Source organism: Andrena cerasifolii, chromosome 3, assembly GCF_050908995.1.
Source record: "Andrena cerasifolii isolate SP2316 chromosome 3, iyAndCera1_principal, whole genome shotgun sequence".
Classification (NCBI taxonomy): Eukaryota; Metazoa; Arthropoda; class Insecta; order Hymenoptera; family Andrenidae; genus Andrena; species Andrena cerasifolii.
Window position 1 is genome coordinate 4,542,191 of NC_135120.1, and position 19,734 is coordinate 4,561,924.

The 19,734-nt window shown below is 36.0% G+C and overlaps 2 protein-coding genes and 3 long non-coding RNA genes across 8 annotated transcripts in view; 2 read left to right on the top strand and 3 right to left on the bottom strand.

Annotated features, from left to right (window-relative positions):
- Positions 1-19,734, bottom strand: part of LOC143367066 (uncharacterized) — a 391,763-nt gene that overhangs the window by 117,327 nt on the left and 254,702 nt on the right. The window lies entirely within an intron of this gene.
- The window catches only part of LOC143367001 (fatty-acid amide hydrolase 2), a 174,392-nt gene that overhangs the window by 88,719 nt on the left and 65,939 nt on the right, over positions 1-19,734 (bottom strand). The window lies entirely within an intron of this gene.
- LOC143367107 (uncharacterized) lies at positions 2,195-3,348 on the top strand. Its single transcript, XR_013084970.1, has 3 exons — positions 2,195-2,654; positions 3,120-3,182; positions 3,268-3,348. It is a non-coding gene; the product is annotated as an uncharacterized LOC143367107 (long non-coding RNA).
- Positions 7,728-9,266, bottom strand: LOC143367114 (uncharacterized). Its single transcript, XR_013084978.1, has 3 exons — positions 9,087-9,266; positions 8,100-8,130; positions 7,728-8,006 (listed from the first exon to the last, which is right to left on the bottom strand). It is a non-coding gene; the product is annotated as an uncharacterized LOC143367114 (long non-coding RNA).
- Positions 12,071-16,281, top strand: LOC143366999 (uncharacterized). Of its 2 annotated transcripts, XR_013084883.1 has the most exons (3): positions 12,071-13,523; positions 15,628-15,691; positions 16,046-16,281. XR_013084883.1 is itself a non-coding variant. In XM_076808583.1 (2 exons), the coding sequence occupies exon 1, from the start codon at positions 13,968-13,970 to the stop codon at positions 15,687-15,689; it is 1,722 nt and encodes a 573-aa protein (XP_076664698.1). In that variant the 5' UTR covers positions 13,716-13,967; the 3' UTR covers positions 15,690-15,691; positions 16,046-16,281. The 2 variants fall into 2 exon arrangements, 1 of the variants encoding a protein (XP_076664698.1); XM_076808583.1 differs by lacking the exon at positions 12,071-13,523 and having other exon boundaries at positions 13,716-15,691.

A 19,734-nucleotide genomic window follows, 5' to 3' on the forward strand; every position in this document is an offset into this window, starting at 1 on the left:
CCCCGACGCCTCCAGAAGGGAATCTCCTGCGGGCGCCAGGGTAGTGTGGGATTTTTACTCACTAAGACCCCACTGTCACTATGAAATTTTTAATAATTTACATGTAAATATCTCTATTATTAAGGCCTATTGGCTGAAACGCTCGAACACCTATTTACTTATTTTCGACATAGATCCATAGTGCCAAGGCTTATCAAAATCGGTGTCTACCACATGGTGTCCTCCCCTTGTTAGAAGATATTAAAAACAATCATCTGTTACAAGAAAGTCAAGTTGAGGTATTGAAAACGTTAGGTGCGTCTAATCGTGAACTTTTTAAACGACGTCTGCTACGAAAAAGTAATGCATGCTTGCCTAAATCTTTTCACCGGAATTGCGCTGCTTTGTATTAACGCTGCACTACTATTCACCCCGCGCATGCGAATACGTTCGTGAAAAATTTAATAATTGCTTGCCGCACCCGAAAACTATATCTGCATGGTACAGGACAGTAAATGGGGAACCTGGTATCAGTTCAGAAGCAATGAAATCCATAACAGAGCGTGTAAAAAAAACTAATTATCCGTTACTTGGATGTTTAATGTTTGACGAAATGGCCATTCGCGAACATGTTGAATACGATGGTACAAAATTTAGCGGCCATATCGATTATGGAAAAGATATTGCTTGCGAACTTGATAATATTGCTACTCAAGTTTTAGTTTTCATGATTGTCTGCTTGAATGGTAGCTGGAAAGTGCTTGTTGCATATTATTTTATGAAAGGAGCACCTGCAGAAGATAAAACCATTTTCACTGTACAGTGCCTTGAAGCAGTGCACGAGACTGGTTTGAAAATAGTTTCTTTAACATGAGACATGTAACTTTAATAACGTTAATTCGTTACATACATCATTTCGTTATCCCACAACAGAGGAGGATATTGTAGCCGTTTTGGACCCGTGTCACATGATTAAGTTAATTCGTAAGACTTTAGTTAGGAGATAGCGCGAATTTACTTGATGAGTATGGCCATCATATAAAATGGTCGTATTTGAAACAATTGCACGATATTCAACAAAATGAAGGAATACATCTAGGCAATAAATTAAGGAGTGCCCATATAAACTATTCAAAGCCGAAAATGAAAGTGCGTCTAGCAACTCAAGCTTTTAGTAAATCCAAAGCCGATTCTCTTCTATTCTGTAAAAACGTATTGCACTTGAATGAATTTAAAAATTGTGAAACTACAATACGATTTTTAGAAACGTTTAACGATTTATTTGATGTTCTCAATTCCAAAAGTATGAAACAGATAGGGTTCAAAAAAGCTCTAAATGCAGAAAATATTGAATCGATAAAAATGAATATGCTAATTCTGTAAAATCTTCACGCCGTAAAACTGGCTTTTTAGGATTACTTATTTGTATGCAGAGTGCGTTAACATTATTTGAAAACCTTTGCAAGAAGAGTAATTTACTAAAATATATCCCTTTTTATAAAATCAGCCAGGATGATATTGAACTACTAGTTGGTTGTATTCATCATCACAGTGGGGCAAATAATAACCCCACAGTTCGAAAGTTTAAAGCCGCAATGAAAAAAATTTTAGTTCATGCGGATATACGGGGTACAAGTACTGGTAATTGCATACCACTTGAACGAATTGCAATTTTGCATGTATCATCGTTCAACATAGGTACAAATTCAGAAAATGTTATCTAGAGACGCGGTAGCGTCTCGACGCCAAGTACAGGAAAGACACCCTGTATATGTCGACTGTTGCTACCGTGTACCTTTACTCATCGCGGAACCATTCCAACCTAACCTGAAACTTATTTCCTTAATATCTCATCACGCCTGCAATATTTTCTAAATTTAAAGGCATTTTTCTTATGTAAACCGCATATAAGCTTTCGAATAAGACCAATTTCAATAAAATCAGTCCTCGCATAACAGAGATATCGTAATATCGTCTCATGGATCTGTCAGTTACGATATGGTTTTTCTTCTGATTCTGATTCTCCAAGGAATTTTTTCGTCAAACATAATACGTATACGCGTTACACGCACACCGATGAACAAACACATGTTTCGTTCGTCGATTCGTCGACTCTCGGAATCATTCGGCAGGGATCGTCGTCCGTCATTGTACATATATATACCTATGTATACCATTTTGAATTTTATAACCTACCAAGTGTCAAATCATCATAATCTGCCAAGTGTCAAATAAGGTAAGTTGTCCAAATTTGAAATGTCACGAGTTTTTACACCACATAGGAGACTGAATTATTGTCTCAATTAACTAGGTAACACGCAAAATTTTTTTAATAAATTTCTTATGTAGAGTCGTAGACTTGGAAGTTGTTCGGAGAAGGTTCGACAGAGAAGTATCTCCTTTCGCATAAGTTTCTGGAAATTTGTACCATGCATGTACAAAATAATATATTGTTGTAACAAATTGCATTGTATTTAAATTGCCAGATATTTGTATATCAGCAATTTTGAGTTTTTATGTAAAGCTTATATTATATTATAGAAATGAAGGGGACGCACAGGCTTGGATGGGTAGAAATGAAGGGGATGCACAGGCTTGGAGGTTGTCCGGAGAAGATTAGATAGATAGACAGAGCATCTTGTTTCGCACAAGTTTCTGGAAGCTTATTAAATAAGGTAAATCGCCAAACTTTGTCAAACGACATAGCATTAAGCATTATTCAGAAAATAGATTATTTATGGTGAACTACTTGCAATGTAGAGCAAGTCAAATTAGTGAAGAAAGTATGCTGAAAACACATCTTCCTTGATGCGTTTCAATCTTTAGTGAAATAAAATCCACAGTACCGAGTTGCCACGCTATTCATTAATTCATTAATTTTTTAGATTCCCATTAATAATATTTCAATTCACCACTAAACATACTAAATTAATTTTATTCCAACACCAATAAATTGTGCGTTAAAAATACAATTAGCATTTAAATTTCCTGCAACAATACTTTCTGCCATACACTCTCACCTCCTTCGGACACATTATGTAGTCTCTACACTCACTGTAGCAGAAGGCCACTCTATTTCTACATAAGTAAGTTCTACGTTAAGTTGTATAACTAAAATGTGGCTTTATATATATTTACAGAAAATCGAAGCAGAAGATGATGCAGAGTGATCTATGTCAGAGTATATACGCATAAATTTTCAGGTAGGGTTTTGCATATTCAATGATCTTAACATATGAGCATGTGTGATAATTTATAAATAATTAATAAATGTGTCCTATTTTTCAGTGAACGATGCAGACGAAGAGATTTATTTCAACAGCTGAAAGAGAAAGTAATTCTGTTACATGAGCAAATAAAATAACCACACATTTTATCTATAAAATAATAATTATATTTATTTTTTTATTAAAATAAAATAGAAAAATTATTTTTTTTTTGTTAATTATTGGCCGCCGCCACGGCCCCGACCCCGCTCGATACCATGGCCGCGCTCCCAGCCACGGCCTCGGCCACGGCCCACAGTGGGCCGGATTCACTTAGTTTGAGCCATTTGGGTCTTTTTTTTAACATATCGGAATGAAATTTACGCCAAAAAATAGGAAAAAATTATTCCTTTCTAATGATGTATAATTTAAAATTTTTTTAATTTATTTATTTATTTACTTTTCAATTTTTTTAACTAATTTGTGATAAAAAAAAATTTAATTCCGTTTATTTGATACCTTATTTAATGCCCTTTTCAGTGGTTTAAATGGAATGTTCGGGAAACTTTTCATTTCCATGTTATAAGGAAAAATCAAATAATAAATGAATGCAACCAAATATCGCCTTGTTGAAATTAAAGACCAACCTTTTGCGCTAAACATCATCTTCTATTAGTAATTAATGTAAATAATGTATTGAAAAATAATTCTGAATATGGTGAGGAAATTTGCGATATTTTTTTAAATTGACAAGGAATATCTTTCGAGTCCCAACGAGTCCCAACTTCTAACCAATTGGAATATTTTCAGTACTCCCTCCTCTAGATGATTATGTAAAAACCACATCCTACTTCGTCCTACTTTACAAATTATTACTGTTTAAAGCGCGTCGCGTGACGCGTCGCGTCCGATATCGGGACTCCGCGAGACACTCAGACACTCTCCCAAGGATTTGTTTAGATTATAGGCACATGAAATTGTTTATGCTATGGTGCAGATAAGCCTTCGCCTAAAATTGTATTCTGACTCTCAATAGGTACTATTAAACATAAAAAGTAATTTGACTAATCTTACCATTTCGTGTTGTAAGTAACAGGCTGATAGTTGAGTTTCTTGATTTTATTTCAGTATCAGCTCTGCAGCTTCAGGATCCAGTGGTTTAACTTTCTTCTTGTATGATTTGATTCTTAAGGTCGATATGTATGGGTCGGACGTTAATAACAATCTATGAAATATGTCTTCATTTGTAGCAATTCTGGAATATTTTCGAGTATTATTGGCCCTAAATTTTTTAAAATCTTTATGTTTTGTTTCTTGAGCTTCTTCTGATAATTGGCCAATCGGAAGCAGTGCATGCTTTATTATTTCATCACTATGTATCAATAGCTTATGTACGGAGGCTGGCATATAATACCACCCATAGTCATGGACAAAATATCTTGCTGTAGTCTGGGTGTATTCTTTGAATTTCTCAAGATTTATTTTATGTGGAGAGGAAATTACTTGTAGAATGGTATGAAAACGTTTAATTAATTTTATATCGATTCCTGTTATTTCTGCCGAAAGCTGGGCATTGGAAAAGAATCGCCTTGCAGTGTTTCCATCATTAGATGAACCCCATCCTTGTTTCACCATATCAACTAACAAACCCATTTTGTCTTTGAACTTTCGTTGTATCTCCTCCTTTCTCTCATTGTGGAGTTTCTTTCTTTGTGGTGTATTTGCTGTCCACTTTTTAAACGGCATGTTATATGCTACATGTAGCAAACATTCGAAACATCGAATCCAAGCGTGGAGTGACGAAATTCCAAACGAATAATTACTATTGTTGCAAACTTTAGAATTTACAAGATCTAAATTATTCATTTCCGTTGGTTTGGCATTACAAATATAGCAACGCATTGCGGATTTCGTATTTGTTATGATATTGCATATTTTGTTGTCCACCATTGTCAGAGCCATGACATATTCTATTTGTACATTATTTATTTTAAATGGTTCTAAATTCTGAATTTCATTATTAACCCTACTGATTTCCTGGTTTACTATTTCGTCTGTTTCTTTTACAAATTCAAATTTCATTGGCCGACAATACCATGGTGATGATGGCCAAGGATTTACCCATAAGTCTTTGCAAGTTAATTTATTGTGTAATCTTAAAGGCACCAAGCTTGAAACAAAAACGCTGTCCTCGTTTCTTGAAAAATCCGTTTGTAATTGCTTGTACCTTGGTTGCCCCGAAGCACCATCACAACCCCATTTACATGTAAGTACGAATTTTGTGTTTTCTGTTAATTTCCCTAAACTTTTTAATATTCTTGATGTTGTGTGGTCTAACAAGCTTTGTAGTTCTACTTTCGCATAGTTTTCGGTGATTTCAATTGTATTCTTTGATGGGTAACAATTATTTTTTTCTTTGCGTAATTGGAAGTACGAGGGCCACTGGTTGTTATTACACCTAATTGATTCATTTCTAATACTAATATATTGAAATTTTGAAAGATCAGCGGTAATAAATATGCTTAAAGCTTTTTCTGGTGCAAAAATTGTTCCTTTTGACGTACACTTCTTTTTAAATAGAGTTTCAATATTCTTATTATTTTCATTATCTTCTAGATATTGAAGAAGGCGTGACTGTTTATGCATTCCACGTTTTCTATAACTCATTTTTACTGCATTCAGTAATTCTTCCAAGGAGAAATTGTTTACTAAAGATCGACTTCTTCGTTGTTTTTCACTTCTGCTGGAATCAGAATATGATTTTTTCCCTTTATAAATTTCTACAACAGATAATTTCGGCCTCACTGCAGGATTTTTTGAACTTGTAGACAGGATTTTTGATAATATTTCACTTGGATATATGAAATCTTTTGCTAACCATTTCGCATTACTTTTAAGGAATTTGGTTTCTATATAGCGAGATTGGACCCATTTCTGCTTTAATTTACAAACAAATTTGCGTAACCTTGTTTTTAGTGCGTCTGAACTTTGTGAAGAAATATCGATTTTCTCACATATAATTTGGTGTAAAAATACGTAGTCATTCAGGGCTTTGGACGAATCTTTTAGTGTCAAGAACAAGTCTTGGTGTGTGCGGAAAGCCTCCATTATCATTAAATAACTAATATCTGAATAAAAAAAGAAAATGCGGAATGCTGTTGAATGCTAGAAAATACCCACTAAAATGTGTAAGTGTTTTCGTACTTACCAAATATGTGTAAAATGAAATGTAATATAAATGTAAGAAAACAAAACTTAAATATAAACTTCACTGATGAACTTCACTGATAAACTTATATAAATATAAAATAAACACATATATTATGCACTCTAAATATAAACTATACAAGGCAAAACTAAAATTGTATAAAACGAAAGAATACTAGAGCGAAACGTTAAAATATTTTGCAAAATGCTTCGAATGTCACACTGTGCAGTCTCTGATGGTACTGTTTCAACTGACTGCAGACAGAAAATCCAGGACTTTGTCGAAGGCTTATCTGCACCATAGCATAAACAATTTCATGTGCCTATAATCTAAACAAATCCTTGGGAGAGTGTCTGAGTGTCTCGCGGAGTCCCGATATCGGACGCGACGCGTCACGCGACGCGCTTTAAACAGTAATAATTTGTAAAGTAGGACGAAGTAGGATGTGGTTTTTACATAATCATCTAGAGGAGGGAGTACTGAAAATATTCCAATTGGTTAGAAGTTGGGACTCGTTGGGACTCGAAAGATATTCCTTGTCAATTTAAAAAAATATCGCAAATTTCCTCACCATATTCAGAATTATTTTTCAATACATTATTTACATTAATTACTAATAGAAGATGATGTTTAGCGCAAAAGGTTGGTCTTTAATTTCAACAAGGCGATATTTGGTTGCATTCATTTATTATTTGATTTTTCCTTATAACATGGAAATGAAAAGTTTCCCGAACATTCCATTTAAACCACTGAAAAGGGCATTAAATAAGGTATCAAATAAACGGAATTAAATTTTTTTTTATCACAAATTAGTTAAAAAAAATTGAAAAGTAAATAAATAAATAAATTAAAAAAATTTTAAATTATACATCATTAGAAAGGAATAATTTTTTCCTATTTTTTGGCGTAAATTTCATTCCGATATGTTAAAAAAAAGACCCAAATGGCTCAAACTAAGTGAATCCGGCCCACTGTGCGGCCCCGGCCACGGCCATATTGCTCGGCGATTATTTTGCGGAGGGTGAGGGCTTGATTTTTCATTATTTCAATCGCTGAGGATCGGTCCTTTTGCGCCCTCAACCTCCAACTGCCTTTTTGATGTCGAGCCACGTACGGTCATGAAATTAGTAGTAATAAACAACAATAAATTTATTAGTATTTAAATTTAGTATTTAAAAAAGTATTCTAAAAACATACAACTTTTTAACCCTCGGTTGTCACACCTACTTTTTCGAACGTCGTTGTCACACTGGGTCAATTTGACCCTGCCAATTTTCAAACAGTTAGTTAAAAACCATTTGTTTAATTAAGTATAAAAAATTCTGAGATAAAGTTTGAACATTGTAGAATATATGCCCATCGTTAAAAGTTGATGACATTTAAAGTGTCATCATGCTTAAAGAAGAAATTTGAAGCAATAAGATTTCCGACAAAAAGTGTTTTGCTTAAAACATTGCAGGGTCAATTTGACCCAGTGTGACAACCGAGGGTTAAAATTTGTACGTACTTACTACTATCGGCCGTGGCCGGGCTCGCTGGTGGTGGTGGTGGTGGCGGAGCCATGGGCAGTGGCGGCTCCGCCATATTTCATTCAGATATTTCAGCATCAATGTCTAAATAAAAATAAATTAATTTCATCATTAAATGACTGGAAAAATAAATTTTTAGATTAAATGTAGGTATATAAATAAATTTGTATTATTTACCGTCCAACAGGGCGTCGTCCCTTACATTTTCCTAAAAAAATGAATAAACAATTAATTAGTAAAAAAGATCAAAAGTTCATGAAAGCTGCGTATGATAGAAGAAAGTCATACATGTAGCGCAAGGGTACGTATTGTTCCATTGCAAATTGGAAATATAAAAATATGAAAACTGAGATGTATGATGTGAAATTACAAAAATTACATTACATTACATTACAAAATATATTTCTTTCTTCTCATTACTTCACAAGCCTTTCCATTATTATTATTCAATACAAAAAACTGTAACGTATTATAACATTATTTTGTGAATGATACATAGAAGCATATTTTATATTGTTTCATACTTCTAATCGCTGGCATTACAAATTATATATAATATGCTTCAACGTGTCTAATATATTCTTGTTGTATTACTTGCTATACAGTTACGGTCTACTTTCACTGATAGTTAACATAGGCAAAGTGTCTACCAAACACTTTCAAAATGTTGTAATTTACATGTTCGTTTACGAGATATGTTTGATATATTTCTAATCGTTGGCGTTATAAGTTAACGTCTGCAATATCTTCTTGTTTTACTACTAGGTACAATTGTGAATCGTTCACAAAATAATGTTATAATACGTTACAGTTTTTTTTTATTGAATAATAATAGAAAGGCTCGTGAAGTAATGAGAAGAAACATATTTTGTAATGTAATGTAATGTAATTTTTATTTTTATAATTCGAATTTCCTATTACCAATTCGCAATTGAACATTATGACTTTTTTCTATCATATCTATCATACGCCTCGTGTAATCAGATTTTAAGTGACGAAAAAATCTCACGAATCACGAATAAAAATAACGAATAATAAAAATAAATCTCACGAATATCTCACGAATAAAACTAGCGAATACAGATAACCGGGCTAGATTATATTATGAATTACGATAACTCTGATATGATTATATATATGAATAGTATGTTTTTTAATACTTACATTATTAGCCATTGTCGCCGGTGGGCAGTCACGATCGAGAATGAGCTTCCTCACATGTGCAACGATGAGGCGAGCTCCTCCGCTGCTCTTTTGTTTTTTAAGGAGCCCGCTTTTCGCATAGATACGGACACATTCTGCCGCGGGCTTTTTGAATTGTTGATTTTTAAGCCGGGAAGCTATCAAGGGAGATGTGTTTTCCGCGTACATTCTTCACTAATGTGACGTGCTCTACATTGCAAGCAGTTCACCATAAATAATCTATTTTCTGAATAATGCTTAATTCTATGTCTTTTGACAAATTTTGGCGATTTACCTGATTTAACAAGTTTCCAGAAACTTGTGCGAAACAAAATGCTCGTATCTCATAATGCTCTGTCTATCTATCTAATCTTCTCCGGACAACCTCCAAACCTGTGCATCCCCTTCATTTCTATCCATCCAAGCCTGTGCGTCCCTTTCATTTCTATAATATTAACCTTTACATAAAAACTCTAAATTGTTGGTATACAAATATCTGGCAATTTAAATACAATGCAATTTGTTACTACAATACATTATTTACATAATATATACAGTACGTTACATATTACTCTACGCAGATTTTAATGTTAAAAATACGGTAATTTTAACAGCTATCACATTTCACCTGCTCGACAAAAGTTTTGGAATTAAATATTTTCGCAGTACAAGAATATGAAAACATTGGTGAAAGAGATGATTAGAATAATATGTTATGTTATAAATGTGTAACACGAAAAAGGGCAAAGATTGTAAAGGGAGAAAGACATAAAACTTTATAATTATGAATATTATAATGCACAAAAAGAGGTTATAAAAAACAAGAAAAAATGCAGTATGACGCAAATAAAGAAGTGAAATGCGCAAAGCGAAAAAAATATTATCAGCTAAGTAAAGAAGGAATAATCAAAAAAGGCAAAAGTGCATTATGGCGCAAATAAAGAAGTGAAATGCGGTAAGCGAAAAAAATATTGTCAGCTAAATAAAGAAGGAATAATCAAAAAGGCAAAAGTGCATTATGACGCAAATAAAGAAGTGAAATGCGGAGAGCAAAAAAATTATTATCAGTTAAATAAAGAAGTTATCTCCAAAAAGCGGAAGATATGTTACGATGAAATACGTAAAGGAGATGACTATAATAAAGTAGCAAAATGTCGTGCTGCTCTGAAAATCATAAACAAGTATCGTTATATTGCTGTAACAAATAACAATATAGTAACCAAAAATAGCAAAGAAACATATATTAGAAAACTTACAAAAATTATTAGTATGCCGTCCGGAGAAGCAAGTAGATTGGAAGCTGAGCGTATAATAAAATGGGGTTTTCATATTAGGTAAAAGTACATTTCGGAAATGAGGAAACTGTTGAAAGATTGTAAACAAAAAGTGGAAGTTTCTTTAACGCGCGCAGCAGAATGTTTAGATGTTGATGACAGGATTAATGCTTTGTGTGGACAATCCAGACATACATCTTCTTCAGAATCATATTTTGCGGAAAGTTCATACCATACTTTCACCGGTTCTGAATCAATCATACTGAATTCGGAAGGGAAAGCTATAAACGTTCTACCTGTATTGCAATCGAAGAAGACGACAAAAGCATGGCATTGTAATTATCTTTGTGAAACAAAAGATGTTGAAATTCTGAATAATTTACAGGATTTCTTCAAACGATTATTAGAATGCTCATTAAAAAATGTACATAAGTTGAACAAGCATATCAGTAGCTGTTCTAATAAAGTGCATGCTGAAAAAGTTGGTCATTCTCATGGTTGTTACATAAACCCTAAACTATGTAAATCCAATTTTTTAGCGTTTGAGATTTTGGCACCTCACTTTCCGGATTTACGAAATTTGAAGAGAATGTTATACAGAATAGTGAACATTTATAAAGACCTATTACATACTTTAGACAAAGCTTTAAACGATAGTGACCTTGAAACACTTGAACGAATAACACTGCAAGCTCGGAAAGAAGCTGAAGCGTTACAAAAAAATAATACTGAAATAAGCTTGAACGAAGAAGAAGAGATTACATCACGATATTATTTAGCATTTAGAGCTTTCACAAAGCGGTCTATGGACACACCACGCATCCCGTGCGTTTCCTGCGAGAAACTCTGTTTTCAAAGAGAGGTTCGTAAGCTTGATGTTTCTAAGAGAACATATAAGGGAAATGTAATGTAAATTTTGCCATGACCACCCCCGCTAGGAATTTGACCTATGGAGGGAGGAACCAATGCTTACGTTTTAAGTGAATGCACGGAGAAAAGTCAGAATCAAACGAAAAGTCAAAAGTGTCAATACGTTCGTATAGTTCTGTTACGTCAGTGATTTGCTTGGTGATTACTGATAAAATTAGGATGGAAGATACAAAGTGGAGTAAGAAGGCAGTAACAGGGTTAATTACCTTATACAAAACAATCCCTTCTCTATGGAAAGTGAGGAGTAAGGAGTATAAAAATCGCAATTTAAGAAACGATTGTTACGAAAAATTAATAACATATTGCAAAACGATATTCCCCAATGCGGACAGAGAGTTCGTAAGTAAAAAAATTCAATCTTTGCGTGGGACATATCGCAAAGAATTTCGAAAAGTAGTGGCATCTACACGATCTGGGAACGGGGCCGAAGATGTACACGTGCCATCACTTTGGTACTACGATTTGCTACACTTTACAAAAGATCAGGACATCCCAACGGCGAGTGTCACAAATATCGAGGAGGAGACATCTCTCCCCGACGAGCCGGAAGCGATGCGGGACGAACCCGAAGAAATTGAATGTCAATCTATCGACGTACAGGACATGGACGACACCGAGACGCAGCCTAGCAATCAAGTAAGTTTATTTATGACCTCATTTATTTTATTAATACACTCCTCAAAAAATTCGGTATATTTGGAACCACGGACGAGTTTCTAATTTGTGAAAAATTAATTCTACACAAGGAAAACAAGCTAAATGTCTAGCAGAAATCGAACATTTTTTTAAAATGCTGTCACTGCAAACTTTTATTCTTAGGGAGCCTCTGTGGCTCCAACTACGTGGAAATATCATTTCAATGTAGTACTGAAGGTAAACAAGAAACTGAATATAATTTTACAATGGACACAGACAATAAAAAGGAAACATATGGTTGTATTTTTGTGAAATTTTAGTTTATTAGGGTGACTAAGTATGTGGGTATTACAATTGCACAGAGATGTGCAGAATTACAATTGAATTACTTCATGAATTATGATTACAAAATAATTCAATTAAATCGTATTCAAACAATAATATTAACGCATGCGCAGATCGACTTAATATACAAGGAGTTCAAAAAGTAATGATCACTGGTTTGGGGGGGGGGGGATTTGTTAAAAAAAATTGCTACAAAATTGTTTATAACATTGAAAATGATGATTCAACGATTCGATTATATAGCGTTGCACGTATAGGCATGGGCCCACCCACTACTCTGCCGTAGTATGTACTCGAATGCTGGGGTCTGGCACAGTGGCCCGAACTAGGTCAACCACCTTGCACTACCTTCTGTCCCTTTAAACGTCGGATTGTGTTTGTTTACGTTTAGGAGTGCGCAGTGGACCAGGCCCCACCATTTGGGTAGATGCTGCCAAAGCGGCAGAGTAGTGGTAGGTCCATGCCTATACGTGCAATATACAATGGAATCGTTGAAACATCATTTTCAAAGTTATAAACAATTTTGTAGCACGTTTGTCTTAACAAATCTCCACTTGTCCAGAGGTGCACATTCGCCCCCAAACCATGTGTTACCCGCAAACCCGTTCACCATGTGTTATTTTAATTTTAATAAGTCATAATATATGATACATATAAATAATACAAATAATATATGATAGGTAACCTTCATGTTTTTTGACGGCCCTCCCATAAGTCACAGTGAATCTATGTGCCCCTTGGTCTTAATAAGTCTGTGCATCCCTGTTATACGGTGTACGCAAATGATTATTATTAACATATATATTAATACTATTCAACACATTAAATTAGCTTGTACAACAAATGAGAGAAAGGTAAATAAAAGAAAGGGCATATCGCTAACCGAAGTTTGTTATACGAGTACATATCATAGTCATATACACATGAAAGATAAATATAAATATTTATCGCAATTCCTCAGATGATTACAGTAATAACAATTCAATTAAGGGGGGAATTTCTTTTTTTTTGGTCAAAAAATCGATTTTTTGTTTTTTACAGAATCTTGTAGTTTAACTTTGTAGGAATGTCTCTGCAAAATTTTAAGTCAAAATTCATAAAATTTTCAAAGTTATGGACTTTTGAAGTAAGGTATATATTTGGCGGCAAGTGATCGAGCGATCGATACTCCCAGAATCCATGGTACTGTTGTAAAACGTTTATGTTATTGGAGTCGTAGTTTTCTAACAGCCAAGTTCAAATGTATTTGCAGTGACATAAGCATAATTTGACAAAGACATCTTTAGTGACTTCGTTTCGTTCGCCTTGACTCTTGAGCAGTTAGGCCTAAAAGGACGGTGTCAACAGCTGCGGAGCAGACCTACGGTCTGCTTACAAGTACGTGTCGAAAGACAATTTCCAGATGTGAGAAGGAAAAGTCTCTCTATCCTCTTGAACTCTTTAGAGATATTTGTTCGCTTACGTTGCTTGGAACGAGCAGAATGTCTTCGGCTTTTGAAACGTGCACTTCGCTCTCTTCCTGTGAATCTCGATATTATTGTGTTATTGTTTAAACTGTTATTTGTGTTTTTGTTTAAACTGTTATTTGTGTTTTTGTTATTAGTTATTTATGATCTCTTTCTTTGTTTTGTTTTGTCATAGTTTTATTGTTAAATAACTTCATTTGAACACGAGTGCCATGGATAGAAAGCAGCATAGAGGAAGTTCTACGCGTGCTGATAGAACTAAAAAAAGGAAATTCACGGGAAATATTCATACTCGTGAAAGAGAAATTTCATTTGCGAGTACGTCTGCTAAAAAATTAGCATCAACGAATCTTGAAGATTTTACTGTGAATCCAAGCCATGGATATCGGATTATTGCTTTTTTATCAGTTTTCACTGCAATATCTCAATTTGTTGTATGTAAAGTGTGTAAAGGACAAGTGAATTTTTGTGAAACTAATTCTCGTGGATTAGGATTTAAAATCACAATAGAGTGTAAATGTGGTTCTCAATACATAAATTCGTGCCCTTTGATCGATGGTAAATCCTATGAAATAAATAGAAGAATTATTTTAGTTTTGAGAATGTTGGGAGTTGGCAAAGAAGGTTTAAATACATTTTGTGGCCTCATGGACATTTGTCAAGGAATTAGTTCCACTCTATATTATACTTCTTTAGATAGTATATATTCAGGAGCTAAAACAGTTTTTGATATTTTGAGAAGGAAAGCAGTAGAAGAGGAAAAAATAAAAAATGCTGAAAATGGGAACCCGATGACAGAGATCACAGTCTCCGGCGATGGTACATGGAAAAAGAGAGGATTCAATTCATTATTTGGAGTCACATCACTTATTGGAAAATATTCTAGCAAAATAATCGATATCGTAGTGAAATCTTCATATTGCCATGGTTGTAAAGTGTGGGAATCAAAATCTGGTACGGTGGAATACGACCTGTGGATGGAAGAACACAAGGACGAGTGCACTGCTAACCATAGCGGGTCGTCCGGAAAGATGGAAGTGGATGGCATGAAGGAAATGTTCCTGCGATCTGTAGAATATTTTGGAATAAGATATAGAAACTATATTGGTGATGGAGACACAAAGACATTTAAAGCATTGCTCGAGGAAAATCCATATGGTGACGATTTTATATTGAAGAAAAAAGAATGTGTAGGTCATGTAGAGAAACGTATGGGATCGCGGCTAAGAAACATAAAGAAGACCAAGAAACTCGGAGGAAAAAATAAATTAACTGATAAATTAATTAAACAATTAACAGTGTACTATGGTTTAGCTATCAGAAGACATTCAGGTTCTATCGATGACATGTACGAAGCTATATGGGCAACATATTATCATAAAATATCTTCAGATAAATATCCCAAACACATGTACTGTCCAAAGGGGTCTGGTAGTTGGTGTAAATGGCGTAAAGCTGAAGCTGAAGGTACTCTTAAACAATTTAACCACGAGCCACCACTTCATGAAGACGTTGCAAAAGAAATAAAATCAATTTATGAAGATTTATCTTCAAAAGAATTATTAGAAAGGTGTTTGGGTGGTGAAACTCAAAATAACAATGAGAGTTTCAACTCGTCGCTCTGGCGACTTGCCCCCAAACACCTTCATTGTGGACTGAAAACAATTGAGATTTCAGCATTTATAGCAGCAGGCATTTTTAATGAAGGCTGCTATGCAATTTTAAATATCATGGACAATATTGGTATCGTTATTGGAGATCAATGCAAAAGTTTCGCCACGACTAGAGATGAATGGCGATTACAAAGATCGGCGAGACGAAGCCTTGAAGCAACGAAAAAGGCCCGTACAGAGGCTAGAATGGCAAATTTAGAAAAAAATCAATTCGACGAGCAAGAGGAAGGAATAATCTACGGACCTGGAATAGCTGATTAGTTGTAAGTACCTGATATTTGTTCAGTAACTGCACTACAAACTTTAAACGCGTTTTTCTCGACACAACTTTTTCGTAGCTGGTTGACATGATTTAAAAAAAAGTACTGGATCGATCAACTTGAAATTTTAACTGCATGTTAAGAAAGAATTCTTTTATCGTTTGACCTACAGGCAAGACGATAGGTTGTATATATTTTTTTTAATTATCAAAAGTTCGGGTAATTTTTTGCAAAAAATCGAACATCTGAATTTAAACAGTTACCATTTCTCGAAAAATATATTTTTTTTATTCATTGTAGGTCAAACGATAATTATATGTGTATAAAATAAAATCTCATTAGAATTTTTGATTTCAGATAAACTGGAGGGCAGATATCATGTCAACCGTTAATGAAGCAATTGTGCGGAGCGTCCTAGTTCACGGGCAACTGAAACTGTATTTTTAAGTGAACTGAACTGAAAAAATTTATATAACATAATGAAAGTGTTACTAACACATATACAAAGTTTCAAATTAATTAATGTTACATTTTTGTTTATAAAAAATCCTAAAGTATCGATATTTTTGACCAAGAAAAAAGAAATTCCCCCCTTAATTGAAAAGTTTGAATTCAAATGTGGATTGTAATTCAATTACGGCGTTATTTCATTGTCATATAATTAAATTACACTCGAAGACTTTTTTAAATAAACGGTTGTGTATTCGAAAGTATATATTTTAAAGTTCTTGTATTTTTTTGCAATGCAATATATAAATAAATAATGGAATTATAGACGATCTCCCGGTAGCTTTTTTTTATTTAAGCACTTTATGGTGTAAGCATTGAACCGGCTGGGTCGGGTGATGCCACACAGGCGCCCCGGACAGGCGGGCCCTTGCAGGCGATAGGACGGCCAGGAGCATCGGGATTCGAAGGAGCCGAAGAAGGTTCGATGTTTCAACTGCAACAGGACAGGACATTTTGCAGCAGAGTGCAGGAAGCCAAGGAGGGAGCCAGGATCCTGTTTTAAGTGCGGCGTCATGGGGCATAGGGCTGGCCAGTGTCAAGCTGCGCAGGACAACGTTAGCTACGTGACCCTCCCGCATGGCGAAGAAGACGAATTTTTTCCGACGGTAACATTAGAATTAAACGACCCTGACAGTAAGGTCCTTTCGGTTCAATTAAACGCACTAGTAGATTCGGGTAGTCCCATTAGTTTTGTTAAAGAGGCTTATGTGCCGCGTAGTCTCGTGCGTCCGGCAACGAAGACGTATAAGTTCACAGGATTAAATAATAGCGTAATGCATATTATCGGATGCATTGAGGCGCGTCTTACATTGTATAGCACTGCTCATGTTATGAATTTATACGTGGTGACGGAGGGAACAATGCGCAATTCATTGGTCCTAGGAAGAGATTTCATGAAGGCGGCAAAAATAACGTTAAGAATAAACGATGAGGTCAGGCAGATTATGAACGTCGACGTCGTGTTGAGCGACGAAGACCGGGCGTCTGAACTTATCATTAATGAGCAGATCGCGCCTGAAATTCGAGAACGGACTCGCCGTTTGTTTGTCGACGAGTACGAAAAGCCTGTTAAACCCGAGCAGCCGCAGACGGAGAATGTCATGAAACTTAAGCTAACAGACGATAAGCCGTTTCACTTTTCCCCGCGTAGGTTATCTCATAGTGAGAAAATAAAATTGAAGGCTGTGATTGACGAGTTGTTAGCGAAAGGAGCGATTAGGGAGAGTTTCTCCGAATACGCGTCTCCGATAGTAATAATTACAAAGAAGAACGGGGAAATTCGGGTATGTATAGACTTTCGGTTTTTAAATAAAATTACGGAGCGTGATAATTTCCCATTACCTTTGATCGAAGATCAATTAGACCTGTTAGAAGGGAAGCAATATTTCACGTCATTAGATTTGAAGGACGGGTTCTTCCATATAAAGATGCACGAGGATTCCGTCAGGTATACGTCGTTTGTCACGCCATTGGGGCAATACGAGTGCCTTAAAATGCCTTTTGGCCTGAAGGGCGGACCATTGAAATTCCAGCGGTTTGTTACACAGGTGTTTAGGGACCTGATCGCCGCGGGGGATGTTTCCGTATACCTGGACGACTTTCTCATTGCGACGGTCACCATAGATCACCACCTGCGGGTGTTAGAAAAGGTGTTCCGGTTGTGCGTCGCGAATAAGCTTGAGTTGCGTTTGGATAAGTGTAGATTTTTACAGACGGAATTAGAGTACTTGGGATATGTCGTGACCGGTAAGGGTATTCGGCCTACAGAGCGAGGAATAAATAGCGTTAAGGTTTTTCCAATCCCGCGAAGCATTCGGGATGTGCAAAGTTTTCTGGGACTATGCTCGTACTTTCGGAAGTTTATCGAGAGCTTTTCTTTAATCGCGAAACCATTGTACGATATCACCAGAAAGGCAACGGATTTTAAATTCGGTCCAGAAGAGGTGCGTGCGTTTGATAGCCTGAAGGACTGTTTAATGCGTGCCCCTATCTTGTGTATTTACTGTCCGCGCGACACGACTGAGTTGCATTGTGACGCGAGCGCGATGGGGTTCGGCGCGATTTTGATGCAAAAGAAGGCTGATCAGAAGTTCCATCCGGTTTTTTATTTTTCGAAAAGAACAACGGAGACGGAGGCCAAATATCACAGCTTTGAGTTGGAGACATTGGCAATCATTTACGCGTTACGCCGTTTCCGAACGTATCTGATTGGGATCCAGTTCAGGATTGTTACCGATTGTCAGGCCCTTAGTCTAACGTTAAATAAGAAAGATACCAACCCGCGAATAGCCCGTTGGGTTTTGGAGTTGCAAAACTATGACTACGTGTTGGAGCATAGACCAGGCTGTAGAATGGGTCATGTAGATGCTCTCAGTCGGCAGATTCTCGTCGTACATGATAATTCGTTCGATAGAAACCTCGCGTTGTGTCAGGATAATGACCCTGAAATAGTTAAGGTTCGTGAGAGGTTGGAGAACTCGGAAGACAAATTTTTTGAGATGGCAAATGGTCTCGTTTATCGAAAGTTTAGGGATCATGCGTTATTTTATGTTCCTGCAGCGTTGGAACCGAGTGTCCTGCAACGATATCATAACGATATGGGACACGTAGGGTTGGATAAGACCGTAGAGAATGTGTTGAGCAGTTATTGGTTTCCGAATGTGAGAGAGAAAGCGAAGAATCATATTAAAAGTTGCCTTAAATGTATTGCGTTTTGTCCAAAATCGGGAAAAGAGGAAGGCATGCTGCATGAGATTCCGAAGGGCAATAAACCATTTAGTACAATACATGTAAACCACTTGGGACCGATGACCAAGAAGCAGGCTGTCAGTAAACGATATGTGTTTTTAGTAGTGGACGGATTTACGAAGTTTGTGAAATTGTACGCGACAAAAACGACGAATACGGCAGAAGTGATTAAATGTTTAAACAACTACTTTGCGACTTTTAGTAGGCCCCTCCAAATTGTTTCTGATCGGGGAAGTTGTTTTACGGCACAAGACTTTCAAAATTTTGTTAATGACCGAGGCGTGCGTCATGTCAAAGTTGCTACTGCTTCACCACAAGCAAACGGTCAAGTGGAAAGATTCAATAGGACAATCATACCTATGATTGCAAAGTTGGCGGACGAACGTAATGTTTGTTGGCATGAGACGCTAGACCAAGTAGAATACGCGTGTAACAATACGGTAATCAAGTCGACGGGAGAGACTCCGAGTATGTTGTTGTATGGGGTGCACCAACGGGGTCAAGTGGTAGACAGTCTCAGGGACGCGTTAGAAGCCGTGGATGCTGTTACAGAGACTAGAGATCTGGTAGGGAAACGGGATCAGGCCGCGGAGAAAATTAAGAAAAGTTTCGAAGCGAACAAAAAATATTACGATAAGAAACATAAGCCAGCAGAGGAGTATCAGGTTGGCGATAGAATTATGATTAGAAATTTTAGTAATGTCGGCCATTCTACAAAACTTTTACCTATGTATAAAGGCCCGTATGAGGTGGCGAGAGTGCTGCGGAATGACCGTTATGTGGTTAAG